The sequence below is a fragment of the Perognathus longimembris genome, chromosome 12 (genome assembly GCF_023159225.1).
Source record: "Perognathus longimembris pacificus isolate PPM17 chromosome 12, ASM2315922v1, whole genome shotgun sequence".
NCBI classification, from domain to species: Eukaryota; Metazoa; Chordata; class Mammalia; order Rodentia; family Heteromyidae; genus Perognathus; species Perognathus longimembris.
In genome coordinates, this window is record NC_063172.1 from 65421388 (window position 1) to 65441909 (window position 20522).

The following is a 20522-nucleotide window of genomic DNA, read 5'->3' on the forward strand; positions in this document are numbered from 1 at the left end:
GCTGTCTTGGCAGAAAGAAAATTCAAAGTTTGAAGGCAAGGAGAATATGGGAACCTGTCTCCATGCCTGTTCTCAGCCAGTGACTTCTCTCAGCCTACAAATCGTGTTGGAAGGACGACAGTTGCAGGCACTATGACAAGCACGGCTTCTCACAAAACAGCACTTTAAAGTTTGAGATTCCTTCTCTCAAACCACAAAACCATCCCAACCCAAAGAAAGTAAATTAAGACTAAAACTTCACAGTTCTCACACACTTGGAACTTTTTATGTTCTATAAAATGCAGCTCATTTATATGCAGTTCTGGTGATATCTAAGCCTCCTAACATTCTAATGCTTGAAGAAGCAGTTTTGTTCATAATCCCATATAACATGGTAAATTTATGCAATTACGAAAAACAAAGAGTAGCCCCGCCTCCCTATCTATGTGCCATAAACTGTCCTCACTTCTATAGCATCATTATTTCTAGAATCCCTTGTGGCCATTCTATAGTTTGAAATGGTGTCAGAACCAAGATGTTCTCTAGTGAAAAATACACACTGGATTTTAAGGTGGCAAAGTAAAATCCTTAAAATATTGATTACATATCAAATAAATACTGTTTTGGCTGTCACGTTAAATTTAATTTCACTTGTTTAGTTTTGCTTCATAAAATGTGATTTCAAGGCAAAGTTCAAATTATTTATGCGGACTCAATGGTTTTACACCTAAATGAGCTGATCTGCTCCTCACAAGCAGACTTTTGCAACCATTGCACTGGGTTTAGTGCTCTCTAGTTCCACACATTGAGAACAAAGAGGGTGTGTTGACCTGGGTTCATGTTCCACAAATTATTGAAGAATATGGCTCCCTTAAGTCAGTTATTCAACAACAGGGTCAACCTTTACAATAGCCAAGGGCTCAGGAAAAATCCAAAGGCCTTTCACAGTTTTAAGGGTTAGAAAGCTAGGCCTCTTTCTAATGACCTCATCTACCAGCTTTCTTTGAGATCGCAAAGCCAATGGCAGCCACTTCAAGAATTTCTCCAGAAATCCCTCAGTCATCATTCTAAGAAGAAATGGTGTTTGTCTTCCAATGCTAGATGATACTTCAAAGTAGAAAAGAATGGATGCCGGGCAGGGCATGGGCTGGCACTTGGAGAAGCTGCAGAAAGGAGGGAATGTGAGTAGAGAAGAAAACTGGATTCTCAGTAGGACTGGGACCCTGGAAGAATTGGTGACTTTGGTGCACTTTCTAAATTTGCTGAATATTTAACTTTGCATGAGCACTGCGCTGCACAGAGCTAAACAAACAATGTTCACTGTTAAGGAGCTCATCAGCATAATGAAGTCCAAACAGCTCAGTGGACAAGCGCAGCTGTGCTAAGGGTTAATCCTGAGCTGCAACCAGAAGGGCTGAGATCAGAATCTGGTAAGAAAGTCAAATAAAGTCAACGGACAAAAGCTCAGGTAGGTGTACTCCAAAGAGGCAAAGAAGGTTATACTTTATGAGAATCTATCTATCCATAAATAGGCTCCTAGAACCTTTTAAAATGTTATATACATTTTTGCTAGAGTCACCCTTTTGGGATAAGTAAAATCATTCATAGTGATCAGCAAATTCCAAGGCACTGTTCTCCAAACATTGAATGCATTTATCTGTACACTGTACACACACACGTACACACACACACACACACAGCACAGATACACACTTTCAATGTGCTCATGGCAACATGAACAAAATTAGGATCTAAAGAAGCCAAACTAAATACAAATAAAGTGGCTCTTTGTGCATAGCCCCTTGAATGTTGCTCTAAGGCATCAGAACAGTGAAATACGGAAATAAGAAATGTTGCTGATAGAAGAAAAAAGCCCTACATTATTTAAAAACAATTCTCAAAGTCACCTTCAGAAATTTTTCTCTGAAAATAAATTTGAAATAATTCTACTGTGATGCAAAGAAAATGTTTCCAAATAATTCAGGGAATCTATGTTCTATATTATCCTTCCTTGTCCTACACTACGCTAATAATCCACTAAAATAATTCGTAATGTTCATAAGACATACATTTTCTTTAAAAATTTAGAGATGTTGGAAACTCTGTTTAAAAGGAGTCCTCTTTTCTATTCTTTTTACTATAAAATTGGAAGCATGGCAAAGTTAAAGACTTGTTGGCAGAGGGGCCTATGTCAATCACTATGACAGTAAGAATTCAGCAGCTCATGCAGTTCCCAATCAGATGTCTTCAATGTACTTTTCCAAGCATATTTCTTCTTCCACTCTACATTCTGTTATAGAAAAATCTATACTGTCATCTTTCTTTTATCATACACTGGAAATCTAAATGAGTAAAATTTTCATTCCAACTATTAAGATGAAAAAGCCCATTATCAAATCCTATGTAGACAATTAGTTCATACCTGTAGATTTAAAAAAATACTGAAACTGTTTAACAATAAACTAACTCCCATTATCTACATGATTATAGAGACTCAAGACTTATAAAGGATTGTGATCATAAATTTGCCACAAATGTAACAATATTAGTATGAAGTATTTCAAAAATTGATGCAATGGCTATGCTAAAAGGTCAACAGAAAACCAGGCAATAAATAGAAACAACTTGTAGAAGATATGAGTAGGTGGTAAGCATATAATAGTACAAGTTTAATGTCAACAGAAGTTGAAGAAGTGGAAACTAGGAAAATATTGACAAGGCATTCACATGCTGCTCATGAAGTATACATTGCTAATACTTTTCTGGAAATTTCAACAATATTCTTTGTGACTGACTAATTACATTAGGAGATAATTTAAAAATAAGTTCACATTTAAAAATAACCACTGTGCTATTTCTTTTCCGTACAGAAAAAATAGTGGTTAAAATTATTCTACCATGTCAACATAGTTATTTCCATGCAGTAGGATTACGGATGGTGTTTCTTCTTTTTATTTTTGGTATAGTTCATGGATTTTATAACAAGTATATATTAACTCTAGTCCAAAATAAATTCAAGTTACTTTTTAAAGTTCTATTTAGCAACTATCACCCAGTTCTTCTTATAGAAGCCAATAATAGCCATTTGCTATTTCTACTCCAAAGGGACAGGGCTGCTGTTCTAATTCTGGAGTTGTCCCTCCTACTCGCCGCATGTATCGGCCTCCACACCGGCACAGCACACAGGAGCTCTGCTTAGGAGGAGATCTAAGTTCAAATCCTCCAAACACCACTAACAGCTCTGTGGCTGTGGGCCTCATAGGTTTCTAAATTTCAGGGCATTCTTAAGTGAGATGTACATAAATTTAGGGATTAAGAGAGGTTCACGAGGGGATAGGAGTGTGGCTTAGTGGTAGAGCGCTTGCCTAGCATGCGTGAAGCGCTGGGATTCCTCAGCACCACATACACAGAAAAAGCCGGAAGTGGCGCGATGGCTAGCCTAGAGCAAAAAGAAGCCAGGGACAGTGCTCAGGCCCTGAGTCCAAGGCCCAGGACTGGCTAAAGGAAAAAAAAAAGAGAGAAAGAGAGGTTCACAAAGGACAATTTAGAAAGGGTATAAAGAGGAAGGCAGGATTGTAAAGTATACAATCTAGGATTAATACAAAGGAAAGCTGTGGTGGCCTAAATGAGACTAAAAGAATACATTTCCCATCACTCTTCTGTTCAGAGTCCTTACTGTGTTGCACACTAAGGACCCAGCAGTGACTAGAAGAAGCAAGGCCCCTGTTCCCTGACCATTCACTTTCTGGTGGCAGACGAGGTGGGGATGGACTCCAGGTAGAGCCAGACAAAGTAAGTTAGCAGTGTGTGCCATAAACACAACAAAACAATTTATACAGTCATTTTCATCTTATGATACACTGAAAATACTGGTAAGTCAATATTTGATCACAGCCATTAAAATGAAAAAAAAAAAAAAAACCATGATCAAACTCTTATGTGGAAGATAAATTCCCGTGTGGAAGGTTTTAAAATATGGAAAAAGTGACAGGTGTGGTGGCTCATGCTTGTAATCCAACTGACTCAGGAGGCAGAAATCAAGTGGATCATAGCTGCAAGCCAATCCGTGCTAAAAGTTACAAGACAGAAAAAGCTCAACAAAAAGCTGGGGATGGTAGCACAGGCCTGTGATCCCAGCTACAAAGAAGGAATGAGTAGGAAGGCCTTGATCCAGGCCCTTCAGGGGAAACAATTCAGGTTCTTATCCGAAAAATAGCTAAAGTATAAAAAGGAATGGAGGTGTTGTTGTTGAGTGTGTGTGTGTGTGTGTGTGTGTGTATGTGTGTGTGCAGGTACCTAACAAGCTGTAGGCCCTGAACTGAAACCCCAGTACTACAAAAACTGTAATAAATAAATAAATAAATAAGCATGAAGGCTTTTATGAAAAATAAACGCATTCCTCTTATGACATAACTAGAGTCTTCAAACTTACAAAAGGTTTGTTAGTATAGACAGAGCATCCCTTTATTGAAATTAAGGTAAAAAAAATTGATCAAACCTAAACATAAAGCAAATCAAGGTAATGAAATGAATGGGGAAAGAAGTGCTACTTTCAAAAAGGAGGACCAAGGGTGTTTCTCTACAGAGATTAGATTCGGTCTGAATGGCTAGAAACCGTGAGATCTAGAGTGCAAGGGAAGAGGTAGAGTGCAAGGGAAGAGGTGAAGCAATGGAGAAGATGAGAATAACTCTGGCATGTTCATAGACGGCAGGCCCACTGAAAACAAGGAAAATGCAGAGGGCTAGCAGGGGCCAAATTACTCGGGCATCACCATTAAAGACAGCAGTTTCAATTTTATTTGAACTGGGCTAAAAACTAACAGATATTTCAACAGATTGACAGGCCAAACATACTCTAAAAGAGGCGGGACTGAGGGCGGAAAAAGTTAAAGCCAGTTCCCATGCAGGCTGATGATAACTCCTTCTTTGAAATCAAGTACACAGAACTCACTTTTTAAGACCCCCCACTGGTTGCCCAGCTCTAAATGCCAACACTTAATTTTACATGCTATCCTACAGAGAACATCTATTAAACATGTTACAATTATGTGTTTACATTGTCCTTTTTTCCTTCTAGACCAAGCCCCATGAATGAAAATAGGAACAATACCCTATTTATGTGTGTATCTAGCACATTCAAAGAATTAACACAAAAATTAAAACAAGCAAAGCCATTTGTATCAGTTCCTAGGGCTGCTTGCTATAGCACATTACTATCAACTGGGTGGTTTAAAACAACAGAAGCTTACTCTCATGGTTTTCTCAGCTAGAAGTCAAAAATGAAAGCCCTGAAAGCCATCTTCACTTTGAAGGCCTTACGAGCCTTAGGGCCTTGCATCTTCTTGGTTCCTGTATTCTCCCCAACAATCTTTGGCATTGGCCCCAATCTCAGTCTGCAACTTCACATTCATTCTTTTGTCTGAATTTCTGTGATTCCACAGACACCACACCTCCATCAAGAACGCTTGTGACTTCTAATGTGATCACATCTAACTCGATTACATCTGCAAAGATACTTATTTAAAAAGGTCCCATTCTGGTTTCTGCTGGACTTGGATTTTTGATAGACTAGTTAACCCATAAGCCATTCACCATCACCACAAGTGGTCAATGTAAATGCCCCCCCCCCCAAGGGAGGGGACCACAATGTAATGGGGTGGGAGGGGATCCCCCATCCCTCCAAGAGTCCACCACTCAGACAGTCTCAAGTAAAAAGATGAATTTACTGGGGAAGTAAAAAGTATACTGACCGGCCAGGGCCCAAGCACCCCAGGCCATGCTCAGTGTCGGGTTATAAAGGCAAACACCACATGGTCAAGCTTGCCACACACAGGTGGCCAAGGAGGTTACAACACTTAGCCATCCTAAAATTGTTCAAATAAGGTTGAGCAGCCAAAATCATATCTGTTCAAGAGAATGGATTTTTGTGCTATCTTCAGGTGTCCTTCAAACTCTCTCTTTATCCAACTCTATGATCTCATGTACCATCAGCATACTTGCATTTCTTTTGTTATTAGAGAAGCTATACATGTTTTTTTTTTTCCAGCATTTGTTTCTTACATTAGTTGGTATCTTCTGACATTTATCTATTGTGTAGTTTTATTTTCCTACGAGTTGGACTATGTTACATTTGTTGAAAGTAATCAACTTTTGCATCTAACATTTTTCCTTTTTATTTGAGAATAACTTTTAAAAATAGCCACAATCGGGGCTGGGAATATGGCCTACTGGTAGAGTGCTTGCCTGGTATACACGAAGCCCTGGGTTCAATTCCTCAGCATCACATATATAGAAAAGGCCAGAAGTGGCACTGTGGCTCAAGTGGTAGAGTGCTAGCCTTGAGCAAAAAGAAGCCAGGGACAGTGCTCAGGCCCTGAGTTCAAGCTCCAGGACTGGCAAAAAACAACAACAACAACAAAAAAAAAAAACAAACCAGCCACAATGAACAATTCACACAAAAGGTAAGATGAAGAAATATTTTAAATTACAAAAAAATTTCCACTTCTCACCACTTCATACACAGTAAGCCTTTAAAGTGCTAGAGAGCTCTGTATCATGAATACTATCACTTTTATCCACCAGGTGAAAAGGGCTCCATGCCTAACAAATTCTAAAATACTTAGTGAGATCCTTTTTTTTTTTTTTTAATACTGGTACTGGGGCTTGAACTGAGAGAACTGAAGTACTGTCTCTGAGCTTTTCTGCTCAGGGCTAGCATTCTACCACTTGAACCATGGCTCCTCTGCTTCTGTTTTTTTTGTTTGTTTGTTGTTGGGTTTTTTTTGGCAATTAATGGGAGATAAAGAGTCTCACAAATTTTCCTGCCTAGGCTTTAAATCTTGATCGTGATCTTTGTCTACTGAGTTGCTAGGATTATAGGTATGAGCCACCAGCATCCAAAAAATATTGCTTTCTTGGGCTGGGGATATAGCCTAGTGGCAAGAGTGCCTGCCTCGGATACACGAGACCCTAGGTTCGATTCCCCAGCACCACATATACAGAAAGCAGCCAGAAGCGGCGCTGTGGCTCAAGTGGCAGAGTGCTAGCCTTGAGCGGGAAGAAGCCAGGGACAGTGCTCAGGCCCTGAGTCCAAGGCCCAGGACTGGCCAAAAAAAAAATATATATATATTGCTTTCTTGACGAAAAGTTACTTATTACATTGCATGTAAGTCATATTTCAACTTTCCAACTGGATCATTGTTCTTTCAACAATGAGTTTGCTTTGTCTCTAATTTTACACACACACACACACACACACACACACACACACACACACACACACACGGTTTTTTGGTGCCATCCTGGGATTTAAACTCAGGACCTGGGTACTGCCCTTTAGCCTTTTTCTCAAGGCTTAGAACATAGTTCTACTTCCTCCTTTTTTAGGGGAGTGGTTAATTGAAGATAAGAGTCTCCCATAACCTGATTATATTTTAATTAGAAGTAACTCAGATCTTTTTCAAAATTGAGTGTTCTTATTCTTTTTTCAAATAATCACTAGTGTATAAACATATACTTTGATGTATTAAAGACCTGCCATTCAATGGAATAACGCTCCCTAAATAAGGATTGCTACTTAAAGAGTTCCTAGAAATCAACCCTATTACAAGGAAGCTGGGAATTGAGGGAGAACAGCAACAGATAAGGCTAAGTTTATAGACCTAACTTGTCCACTTTCTAATTATGTGACCTTAGAGAAATCATCTTCTGAGCCTCAGCCACTAAATCTTACTGTGACTTCCCACTCAGTAGGTGGCCCTACCATACTGGGAGACTGGCAGTTTGGGAAGCTGGAAGAAGTTCACATCACTGGCAAGTTGACAAGGGGGTTCAAAAAGGCAGTTCAAGCTGGGTGCTGGTGGTTCACACATGTAATCCTAGCTACTCTACAAGCTGAGGTCTAAGGAGCAAGGTCTGAAGCCAGCCCAGGCAGGAAAGTCCATGAAACTCTTTTATTCTGATTAATCACCAAAGGGCTGTGGAGCCTTGAGGGAAAAAGTCTGGGGGACAGTACCAGGCTCGGAGTTCAACCCTGAGGACTGGCACTAAACAAACAAATAATGGCAGTTCATAGTAAAGAATGAAAAACATCTCATTTCCTTGAGCCTATCCTCCTTGCAGACTGGTTTTAAGTCCTTGGAAGGACTAGAAGCAACAGGAAGAAAGGGATGCCAGAGTTACATTGCCAGTTAGGAGCCAAGTGTGAACTCGAACAGCTGTGTTTCCATTCACAAGACTTGGAGAAACAGTAGGCAAATAAGAGGCACTCGAGAAAGGAAAGCCCATTCCCCTTCAATCCCTGCGCAGAGAACTCCTGCACCTGATGCAAGGCAGTGGGGATACAAACACAGTCTTATGGAGGTTGGAAGAGAACGGCCTTGTATGTCCAGAGTTCTCTCTGCAGCACTGCCCACATGCTTCTGAAACAAAACTGGTTTTATTTGTCGGTCATGGGGCTTGAACTCTGGGCCGGGGTGCTGTCCCTGAGCTCTTCAGCTCAAGGCTAGAGCTCTAACACTTGAGCCACAGTGCCACTTCCAGTTCTTGGGTGGTTAATTGGAGATATGAGTCTCACAGTCTTTCCTGCCCAGGCTGGCTTTGAACCACAGTCCTCAGATCTCAGCCTCCTGAGCTTTGGGTTCTTTTTTAATGTGAACATCTGGTGATGTGCCTCTCTACACCTCTTCACTGCCATGAGACAAAGTTCTCCTGGTTAACTTTTATTTCCTGACACTGTCCCCACACTTATCCTCCCCCTAGAATTGTTGCCCCTTTCAAAACTTTGCCTGATGTCTGATTTAGCCAAGAGACCTAAATCCCTCCTCCAGAATGCAACAGTTGGTGAACTTCTGGAAAACGCCAAATAGTAAGTATTTTATACTCGGTGGTCTCTTTGTCGTTGTCGGTTCTGTTGTTGCCCAAAAGGCAAGAAAAAGTAAAGTGGAGAATGGGATATATTCAAATGGTTTCTTTCAAGCATGAATATTCTGATTCCATTCCCAAAGAAGGCCTACAGAGAAGTATGGAATCCTATGAATAGGAATCACTGAAAAAAAAAAATAAACAAGACAAAAGGCCAGGCCGGGGCATATATGCCTGTAATCTACTACCACACAGAGAACTGAGGCAGGAAGAGAGTGAAGAGGTCTACATGGACTAGAAAGGAAATACTTGTTTCAAAACAAACAGGTAAAAGAAAAAAGAGATGCTCATCTATAGAAAATGGTAAAGTACAGTATTCAAGACAGTGGTCCACAGATGCACAGATTATGTCAGGTGTACTTTTGTAGTCATGAGCATGAAGGGCTTCAGGGAGTTGATTATTAGGTTCTCCATTTCCATCTGCACCATTTTCTAGAACTATGAAGCTGGCAGAGCGTGCTGCCTTTCCTTCATCTCCTCTCCCATCCCCTTCATTTTGCTCTTCTTCGCCACTTGGTAAAGAAAATCTTAATGCTCACATTTTTTGAAGCTTATTATGTAGTACTATAAGTTCTGGGAAGCTAAAAGGATAGTTCAAAATATTTGCAGGGAAAAGAGTTACTTAAACACTGGATAGCAAATCTTTTTTTTTTAATGTTAAGGTGTCAGCAATTGCAAAAATGGAAGGAGAATCAAATCCAGTTGCTATCTGACAAAAAAAAATAATTCTGATGATGGATCACTTTGCTTCATGAATACAACTCAGTATCCTGGGTGGGGCCTAGTGGGAAGTCTTCGGGCTGGGGGAACATATCTTTAAAGGGGCAGTGGACCAAGTCTCTACTCCCTCCTCTCCCAGTCATGAGATGCTACCCTGCAAACCCAAAGAGCAAACTGGCCAATGGGCTGTGAACCAAAATCTCTGAAATGGTGTGTTAAAATAAGCCATTTCTCTTTGCCAGTTGCTTGTCTTGGCTATTTTGTTAGTGACAAAAAACAAATACACTTGGAATATTAAAGTAAAAGACCAACAGAATCACTGCTTTTTTCCATATTTCCTAAAAACAAAACTAGCCTCACTTGTATCACTGAATGCACGTTTCTGATAAAGTTTATTTTCGTACTTATTAAAACCTTTTTGATTGTTGTCTGGTCATGACTAAACTGATAATTCAGCTCAAATAAATGACATTGCTACAGAGATTTATGGACATAGATTTTAGTATTTTTAACTTTTTATTGTGTGCACAGAATTCAGAAGAACTAACCGGGCGCCAGTGGCTCATAACTGTATCCTAGCTACTCAGGAGGCAGAGATCTGAGGATCATAGTTCAAAGCCAGCCCAGGCAGTAAAATCTGTGAGACTCTTATCTCCAATAACCTACTCAGCAAAAGCTGGAAGTGACGGCGTGGCTCAAGTGGTAGTGCGCTAGGTACACTGAGAAAAAGTTGCTCAGGTACAGTGCCCAGGCCCAGAGTTCAAGCCTCAGGACTGCAAACGAACAAACACCTAAAATAAAGTACTTTTAATTCCCTTCTATTGAACTTATGAATTAGTTTTGGTCCCTGAAAAATATAGCATGATTGAATATAAAAGAATGCAGTGGAATATTAATAATATTTAGAAAAGGTAAAATGAAATAGATTTCCAAGAACAAAAGAATTAAAAGAGAAAGGGAACAATTTCTCACCATGTAGGAAATACTCCCCCAAATAGAAACAAAAATATTCAATTATATGGTCCTGAACTACAGTTTGGTCAATCCAAAATCCCAAATACTGCAGATTTGCTGAAACTCAGTTATCCAACTGAAAATTCATTCATCTTCCCCATCTTCTGTTCTGCCTTGCTCTACCCAAGTCATTTTTTCCCTCTAGCTATTACCTTCAAACAAAAGCTATCAAATAGCCATCTCTACCAGCAGGTGGAGGCAGAGAACAGCAATCCAAACTTACTGCTGAAAGAAAATGACAAACAGGAGACACTTTCTGAAGTCAACCACATGAGTAGCACATACAGAGAGCAGTGTGAACAGAAAACCACTGCCTGTCTACATTGACCCTGGCATCAGCCTCTGTAGGAAGGTTTGTGAAGAGATAACTACATCCATTTGGTAAGAATACACATTTAAAAATGGATGCTGAACTATTCACAATAGCTAAGTTATAGAAACAGCCCAGATGCCCTACAACAGATGAGTGGATCAATAAAATGTGATATATATATATATATATGTATGTATGTGTGCATATACATACATGCATATAATGGAATTTTACTCACCCATTAGAAAGAATAAGATTATGTCATTTGCAGGAAATGAACGGACCTCGAACAAATCATGCTAAATGAAGTAAACCAAGCTCATGTTTTCTCCTATGTGGAAGCTAGAGCTAAAATACAACGGAACATGACAACCTGTACAGGACTGTAGATGTTCACACACAGTCAGACTAAAGGAGAATACCCTGAGGGGAGGAACACAAAGGTGTCACTTCTTCAATTTTGCTTACTGTAATTTTAAGTGAACTCAGGAACACTGCATTTACTATAACAAAATATTTATAAGCTAATAACTGGAGTGTAAAAAATATGAAAAAATATGATCATTATTCTTTTTTTTTTGGCCAGTCCTGGGCCTTGGACTCAGGGCCTGAGCACTGTCCCTGGCTTCTTCCCGCTCAAGGCTAGCACTCTGCCACTTGAGCCACAGCGCCGCTTCTGGCCGTTTTCTGTATATGTGGTGCTGGGGAATCGAACCTAGGGCCTTGTGTATCCGAGGCAGGCACTCTTGCCACTAGGCTATATCCCCAGCCCCGCATTATTCTTGGTATTATAAAAGAACAATGCCTTTTGAAAAAAGTCAAAAAATCATTTTCACTTTTTGATCCAACCTAGTGATTTTAAAAATGAACTAAAAATTCATCTACTTAGTGATTCCAGCTTCTCCTTCCCTCCCTTCTTTTCCCTTCCCCTCTTACTTTTTTTCTGTCAGTCTCTTCTTTTTCGTGTCAATATGAGGGCTTCAATTCAGGGTATGATGCTTTACCCCTTAAGCCACACCTGTATTTTCAGCTTTTTGGTGGCTAACTGGAGATAAGAATCTCTCAGATTTGTCTGCCCAGCCTGGCTTTGAACCACAATCTTCAGGTCTCAGCCTCCAGAGTAGCTAGGATTATAGATACAAGCCACCAGCACCTGGCTGCCAACCACATTGCAAATGACCAAGATCTACACATGGCTAGTGGCTACCATGGTAGCTATACAGAGAAGACGCCGTCATTCCAGAAGGTACTATGGGGGAGCACTGATCTGTATAGTATGTATCTGTATCTCCACAGGTCAACCTCTCTCTTCCCCTCACTACATTCACAATTTGTCTAGAAACATCATCTTAACCCTCAACAAACTACATGAGTCCTACCCCAATCTATTCCAGAAAGTTAGTTGTTCTTTCCTTGTAGTTAATCATACCCTGGGAACTCTAATACTATAGTTATTCCAAATATAATCCTCCCTTTATTCCACCAAAATCCTGATGACTTCTTGAAAGAAGAACCAACTTTTATCCAAATGCTTTTTATTGTTGTTTTGTTTCTAGATTTTTTTTTTGGAGGGTGTAGTATTGAGTAAAGTTCAAGACCAGCTGCTAGGCATTTCTTACCACCTGAACCTCTCCTCCAGCCCTTTTCTGCTTCCCACATTTCTCAAATAGGGTCTCAGCTTTTGCTCAGCTCAGCGCGGTCCATAATCCTCCTGTTTATACTTCCTGTGTAGCTAGGATGGGAGGTGTGTGTCAAAATGCCCCACTTGTTACTGTTTGAGATGGTGTCTTACAAACTTTTGGCTTGGCTAGTCTCAAACCAAAGTCCTTCCAAGTACGTAGGATTATGGGTGTGAGCCATCACTCTTGGCTATTTTTGTTTTATTTTGGAATAAGGTCTCACCAAATTGCCTGGGCTAGTCTCAAACTTAGAATCCTCCTGCCTCCATCTCCCAAATTCTGGATTATAGGCATGTACTACTTTGCCAGCTCCAAAGATTTTTAACTGTTCTTGTACAGAGAGGACCCTGATAAGTGTCCATATAGTGTGATGATAGCCACAATAACTACAACTGGAAAATATTTATGTATAAGGTAAAGTATATAAAGGAAAACTTGGTTACAATCGTGGAATCAAATGGATTCATGTTTTGATTTTCCTTTTCTTTTTAAGTGACAGAGATGCAAATCAGGTCATCTATTACACAGCCAAGTGCGCTACCATTGAGGTACATCTCCCAGTACTGAAAGTTAAACGCAGGGCCTCATACTTGATAGGCTGATATTCTGTCACTTGATCCCCTTGGTCAGCTCTTCTTGCACTGGTTATGTTTTGAGATAGCATCTCAGGACTGCCATCCTGTTTGTGCTTTCCCTGCATCACTTGCGATGGCATGTGACAGGTCACAATGAATCTCACTAATTGTTGCATAAGTGGGCTGCAAATTGTGATCTCTTGCTCCCCACTTCCCAAGCAGTTGGGACTACAGGTTTGAGCCATCGTGCACAGGTTGAGGATGTGAATTCTTTACGTTTTCTTAACATCTAATACAAGTATTCTATAGATGTTTTGTGAGAAAATATTGGTGGAAGAGTTAATATTTTATGGTATAAAATGTCTTCTTCAAAGACAGATTTTAAGTTCGGTGCGAGTGGCTCATGCCTGTAATCTTACTCAGGAGGCTGAGATCTGAATCGGCCTGTGCAGGTAAATCCAAAAGATTTATCTCTCAACAACCATCAAAAAGTAAAGGTGGGGGCTGGGGATATAGCCTAGTGGCAAGAGTGCCTGCCTCGGATACACGAGGCCCTAGGTTCGATTCCCCAGCACCACATATACAGAAAACGGCCAGAAGCGGCGCTGTGGCTCAAGTGGCAGAGTGCTAGCCTTGAGCGGGAAGAAGCCAGGGACAGTGCTCAGGCCCTGAGTCCAAGCCCCAGGACTGGCCAAAAAAAAAAGTAAAGGTGGAGGTGTGGCTTAAGTGGTAGAGGATCAGCTTTGACCAAGATAGCTAAGCAAGAGCTTGACAAGGTCTTGTGCTCAGCCCCAGTAACAGTTCAAAATGCTTACTTAAAAATACAGACTGTAAATTAAAATAACTTACATTTTAATAATATATTTTCAAAATTAAATCTTAAGTTTATAGCCTGGATATTTGTTCCTTGTGTACAAAAAAAAAATCTGACTGAAATAACCACATTAAGTATAGTGGTACCCTGGCATTCCCACCAATACATTAATCCGGCATCCACAACTAGTGAGCACCTATCCATGCAAAACACCAGGAGTGCACAAGACATAATTTCTGCGTTTGTAATATTCTTCTCAAAGAAGAATTTAGCTCTGAAAAGCAAAAATTTAGACTCAGCTATCAACAGTAGACATCCAAAAATGGCTAAGAACAAGGTTAATTACTCAAATCATTCAAGAAACTCCTAATACATACTTGAAAAGGTACTGCAAGTACCATGATCTGATTTAGGAGAAAACGTCAATGCCTTACAATAACTAGTGTGCCACATAAATGGATTTTCTGGACAACTCAAGTCTGTCCATTTAAATTCCAACACTTAAACTGGCAAAAAAATCTTTTTTAAAAACCATGCAAATCTTCAACTTTTAAAAATAGACTCTTCCGGGCATTATTTTTACTAATAATGACTTGTGTTATACAACACTTAAGTCCCTGGGGTGACTTTTAAAATTTGCTGGCTTGGTTTTCTTCCCATCCCTGGCTTTGGCATGTCTGCTGTCAACTTCAGTTTCTATCAATGAGAACAGCCTGTAGCTGCCTCCAATTCCACTTCAGGTTTTCTGTTATTTAGAAAATTTGCCTAAATCTCACAGGCTTTGAGAGGATCTCCAAAACGAATCTGGTTGCTCAGCATCTTCTGCTTACTTTCTGGATCTGTTAGTCTGATGTTACAAGTTCTAAACCAAATTTTGGATAATTGGGCCACTGTTCTACTCTGATATTCTTACATTGATTTCATATCTAAAACTAATCCCAGTCAAAGGTGATTTCATTACCTATGCTACCTTTGAGCATACTTTAAAATACAAAAACTATAATTGAAAATAATTATTCAGTTTAGTTCGTAGGAGGAGGTGTTCCTGCAGAGGGCTTGAACTCGGGTCCTAGGCATTGTTCGTTAGCTTTTTCCTTCAATGCTGGCACTTTACCACTTGAATCATAACTCCACTTCTGGCTTTTTGGTGGTTAATTAGAGATAAGATTCTCATGGAGTTTTCCACTGGGGCTGTTTTTGAACACAGATACTCAGATCTCAACTTCCTGAGAATTTAGGATTACACGTGTAAGCACCAAGCACCTCGCTATTCAATGTGATTTTTTTGTTGTTGTTTTAAAGAAAAATAATTTTGTGACTACTAAATAAAATTACAGAACCACATACACATTTATAATTACAGTACTTCTAGTCATAGGAACTAAACACTGAACAGTAAAGAAAGCTTTGGATGTAAACAACTATTTATTTCATAAAGCTCTAAACAAAGACTCCTCCATTTCCAAGGAGGTATCCTTTGTTCGATTACAAACTCTCATCTACTCCCCCAAAGAAGACAATATCAACACACACTTTATTACCAAGTGATGTCTTAATATCCTCATCTCATCATCTGGCAGGCTTATAAGCATTGTAACACTGAGGAATGTTGATCAAAAAATGTTAATTCAGGAAATTTTCTGTCCAAAGCTCAGTAAGTTTGTATATACTTAGGGGTTTAGAAACCCAAAGTTTTAAGAGGTGGTAACAAGCAGAATAACATATAAATATGGTATAATGGCCTCATGTACTGCAATCATATTTTCAAAATTCCATTACCCACTTAAATCTAGGAAATGAATCAAGAAATAATGGAGCTTAAAGTAGGTCTCTGTGGATTAATTAACATATCAGGTAAAACCCTTGGGATCAGCCTTGTTTTAAATCCCTTGGAATCTTCTCTCTCATTCATTTTTTTCCTCAGGGAGCACAAAAACACTACACATATTTTACAATTTTATAAATGCCATTATTGCTTACACCTAACTGGAGGTAGGTATTAGTTATGCGTCTGCTGATCTGAGAATGAGAAATCATGTCTAGAAATGAAAAAGTTACTACTACCATTAAAAACCTGTCCAGCAGTGCCTTAGTATCCTTTCAACATAAGAACCTGAAAACACTCTATGAGCAGCACTGAAAATGCAAATCACAGATCTATCCTGCAAAAGCAACATAGCACTGTTTGAAATACCGCTTAATATTTTAATTACTTTCACAAATCTACACCAATCCCATTAGCATGCCTTCTTGTTCTGTGAAAGAAGTATGATTCTAAGTAAAAAGGACTGAAACTCACATGGACACTCTTGGTCTTTCTACACACTATGTTGGAAAAAGAAAACGCAAAAGACATACTTAGTGAACAAGCATTACAAGTGAAATCTCTACAAGGGGGCTGTAGATACTTGCTCACGATACCTGCAACACAAGGGGGGAGGGGAGAAAAATACACTCCCATTAAAAGTATTAATGTCAAAAGTATATTTGATTTAAAAAGTATTGGGGATATAGCTCAGTGGTAGATCATTACCTAGCATGCAGAGAGCCCTGGAGTACAACTCCAGCACCAAAAATGATAAAAGTGGCCTTGAGTCCCGGCACAGTGTAGCTTGTGGCTTATGTTTATAGTCCTGCTACACAGGAGGAAGAGGCAGGAGGATCAGAAGTTCGAGGGTAGCCTGGGCACCTCGGCAGGAGCCTAACCTTAGAATTAAAATTAATTACGTCCTTGTGTAGCGTACTTCAGGCCCCAAGTGAGAGTGAGCACGCTACAGACCCCACTAACCCCCATCTCCCCAAAGTCAGAACTTCTGGCAGTAGGCAAGAAAGAGCATTCAGTCCATATGCAAACAAAGCAAAATTCATTTTTGCTCCTCGACTCCAAATCTGGCTGGCAATCAAGAGGAGAAAACGACAGATTTGGGCCAAGGGCGTCATCGGGTGGGATGGGGATGGCGGAGGTGGGGGGGGGGGTGGAGATCAAGAGAAATTCTCAGGAGCAACTGGTACTGGGCCACTGAGGCGAAGCCTTCCTTGCTGGGAGCGCCCATCCGCTGCTTCTCTCCTCAAATCTACCCGTTGGAAATCAAAGGCCATGCGTTTCGTGGCCATCCACTTTGCCCGGCGGCGGCCCGGGTCCGACGCTTCAGGCCCAGCCGCAGAAGCGCCGGCGTGGGGAGCAGACGACCGCGGGACCTCGGCGGGGCCTATTGTTCTGCAAACCTGCAGGACCCACGGAGCTCGGCGGGGCGCGCGCGGGCGCGGGCGCGGGGGGGGGGGGAGCCCGGGGCGCGAGCCCCGCACAGGTGCGTGCGTGGTGTGCGGGGGGAGTGGGGGAGGGAGGAGCAGGTGCGGAGGGAGGGAGGGGGTGGGGGGGGGTGAACAGGTGTTCCCCACCCCTTTGCTTCGGAGAAGGGCCCAACTTCCCGACCGAGACGTGGAGGACAAAGTCATTCCCGAGGCGTGCGCGCGGCGCGGGCCTGCTCCGCAGGGCTTCCCCCGGCGAGGGGGGTGCGAGGAGGCCGGGGGCCCGAGGGGGCCCGGCTTCAAGGATGGAGGGGCTTTCGGATGGGGGGGGGTGGGGACGACCAGCCCCAAGCCCCCCGAACAATGGGCCCGGCTGGGGCGGGCCGGGGGTGGAGGGGGGGCGCGGCCAAGGCTGGGGAGCCGCGGAGGGGAGGCGGGGTGGGCGGAAGGAAACAAAGGAGCCCCCCTCCTCCCCGACGGGTGGGGGTCCGTCCCGGGGCGGGGGTTACCTGCGAGAGCTGCCGCGGATTGGGGCAGCCGAAGAGCGCGGAGCTGGAGCTGAAGCTGATGGCCCCGCGGCGGCTGAGGACGTGCTGGGGGACCGGCCTGTCCAGGGGCAGCACCGGCAGCTGGTAGCATACTTCCATTGAAGACGCCCGTCCCGCCTCGGCCCGGCCCGGCGCCCGCCCGCCGCCCCTGCGCGGGGAGGGCGCCGCGGCTCGGGGACGCGGGGCCGGGCCGGGCCGGGGGCCGGGCGGGCGCGCGCCGGGAAGCCGCCGCCGCCGCCTCAGAGCCGCCCCGACCCCAGCCCGCGGCCTCGGCGCCCGGCGGGCAGACGCGGCGGCCGCGGCGGCGGGGACCCCGGTCCGTGCGCTCCCGGCGGCGGGGCGCGCAGCCCCGGCCGAGCCGGCGAGGGGAGCCCCGCCACCGCCGGGACGCCTCAGGCGGGAGGCGCGGAGCCGGGGACGGCCGGGCGGGCAGCCGCGGGGCACCGAGCGCGCTTGCCAGAGCGCTGCGGGCGAGGACGGCTGCGGCCAGCGGCTCGGCCAGCTCCCGGGCGCGCGGGACCCACCAGCAAGCAGCTCGGGCCGCCGCCGCCGCCGCCGCCGCCGGAGCCCGGCCCCGCCCCGCTCGCCCCGCCCCGCTCGCCCCGCCCCGCCCCCGAGCCTGACTTCACTCCGCCGACCGCCCGCCCGCCCGCGCGTGCCCGGCGTCATTCACACTTGGCAGCCGCGGACCCGGCGCCAACCACGGCCGCCGCCACGCTGACGTCACGACGCCGCGCCGCCGCCGCCGCCGCCGCCGCGCCCGCACCCCCGCGTCGGGTCCGCTCCCCGGGCGCCGCACGGCGGTCTCCCGGCTTGGCGGCCCCAGGCGCGTGCGCTGGGGGGCCCCGCGGATGGCGGCGGGGACATCCCTGTCGGCGCGAATCTCGGGTTCCAGAGCGCTGAGGTGCGCGCGGTGGGCCCGGCCCTCACGGGAGCGCGCGCCGTCCCGGCCGGCGGAGCCCCCTCACCCCCCCCCGCGGCAGTGACGTCAGCAGCCGGCGCGCCCCGTCCCCCGCTACGTCACCGGCCGTCCCCGGCGGGCTCGCGGGCCGAGGAGCCGCGGGGCCGCTCGGGTGAGGACCGCGGGAGGGGGACGGGGGGGTGCGGGAAGGAGGGCGGGAAGGAAGTCAGTGTGCCCGTGAAGAAAGGTGGGGGGCGAGCGCGCGTTAGGACAAAGGGACGCGGGCGACGCGCCGCCCGGCCCGGCCCCGGGGGAGGGGGGCGAGGGGGGCCCCGGCTTGGCGCTCCGGGAAAGGGAGGCGCGGCGGGGAGCTAGCGGTTTGTCTGGCGAGTTGCACGTGAGGTTTGCCCGCTCACCTGTCGCCTTCTCCCCCCCCCCCCCCCGCAGCCTGGCGAGGCCTCGGGTTTGACGGGATGGTCCGTCCCCCCCATTCCGGCCTTGCAGGACGTCAGCCCGAAGGAGCCCTCCACCGAGCCATCCGGCCCCGGGCGAGTGCTGCAGTCGGGGGGAGAAGCAGGAAGGCCCCCCGGAGACACCTGACCCTCACTCCACGGAATCGCCTTCCTCCCTCTCGCCTGGTGCCAGGACGGACTCGGGGCCCGGGTGCTGCCCCTTAGCTCTTTCTCGTCGAGGCCTGGGCTCTACCATCTGGGTAATCTCTACCATCTGGTGAACTGGAGATAAGAATCCTACAGACTCTCCCGCCCAGTGTAGGTAGCCTCAGTCCTCAGATCCCAGCCTCCAGAGTGGAGTTACTGGTATGCGATCTTTTATATCGTTTAAACGACACCAGTGTATTTTCTACAAATGTCTGCTCTTCACTTGAAAGAAATATAATCCCCACGGTGGTCTTTTGGCTATTTCAGTAGATGGTGACACATGAAGCTCCCTTCAGTGTAGCAATTGATCCATCTCTAAACCCTAATTAACTCCCATAGTAGCTAGCAGATGTGTAGAGCAGTATTTTATGCCTGAGATTGTGCTGGGGAATTTCTCACATGTAACCACATTTACTTCTCACAAAAACTTCTTGAGGCAGTCAACGTGTGAATAAATGAAAAGTGGGCTCAAGGAAACAAACTTGCCCTACACCTCACATAGAGAGGCAAGTCCCAAGAACTAACCTCAAGCATTGTTTCAATTCTTTGTACATGTAACTACCCAAAAGATGATACTCATAAACTATTAAGACAAGATTTGACTAAATAACCACAGCATATGTAATGGTTTGTAAGACTAAAGTTGGTTGAGTCATTTAGTAAGACTCAGAGCACTAAACTAGATAAACAGTACATCTCTCTTTAGCCTAGTAGGTTACTGTATTTGCAGTTCCACCCATGACCCATGACGGGCCCTCTACAGATGATTTTTAACTTCACCCAACACAATGACTGCATAAGTTAGGTAATTTCCAATTCTGCAGATTCCAAAAACAATTTGTTTGCCTCAGTGAACTTGGTTCTGTGATTTCAGAGCCACATATTTCCTATTCCATGCAGTGTCTCAAGACCAAAACTTAACTGGTACGGAAATGTATGTGAAGAATATAAAGAAAAAGAATTGTGTGTTACTCTGTGTATTTAGAGATTTATTTCAAAGAATTGGCTCACGATGATAGCACTTTAGCAAGTCTGAAATTTATAGGGCAGGCCAGCAGGCTGGAAATTTTCAAGTTGATGGGCATTGTGGTCTTGAGTCTAAACCAGAGCAGAACAGCAGGCTAAAACTCAGGCATTTTATCCCCTGGT

At 44.3% G+C, this 20522-nt stretch overlaps 1 protein-coding gene and 1 long non-coding RNA gene across 3 annotated transcripts in view; one reads left to right on the plus strand and one right to left on the minus strand.

Moving 5' to 3' along the window:
* Pde7a (phosphodiesterase 7A) overlaps positions 1–18118 on the minus strand; it is a 76492-nt gene extending 58374 nt beyond the window's left edge. The window contains exon 1 of the mRNA XM_048358357.1: positions 17775–18118. Coding sequence (XP_048214314.1) covers positions 17775–17912 — 138 coding nt within the window. The 5' untranslated portion in view covers positions 17913–18118. The remainder of the gene's footprint in view (positions 1–17774) is intronic.
* Positions 18119–18586: 468 nt separating this feature from the next.
* LOC125360419 overlaps positions 18587–20522 on the plus strand; it is a 60953-nt gene continuing 59017 nt past the window's right edge. For both annotated transcript variants that reach the window (XR_007212733.1, XR_007212734.1), the window contains exons 1-2: positions 18587–18886; positions 19162–19532. This is a non-coding gene — a long non-coding RNA (uncharacterized LOC125360419). The remainder of the gene's footprint in view (positions 18887–19161; positions 19533–20522) is intronic.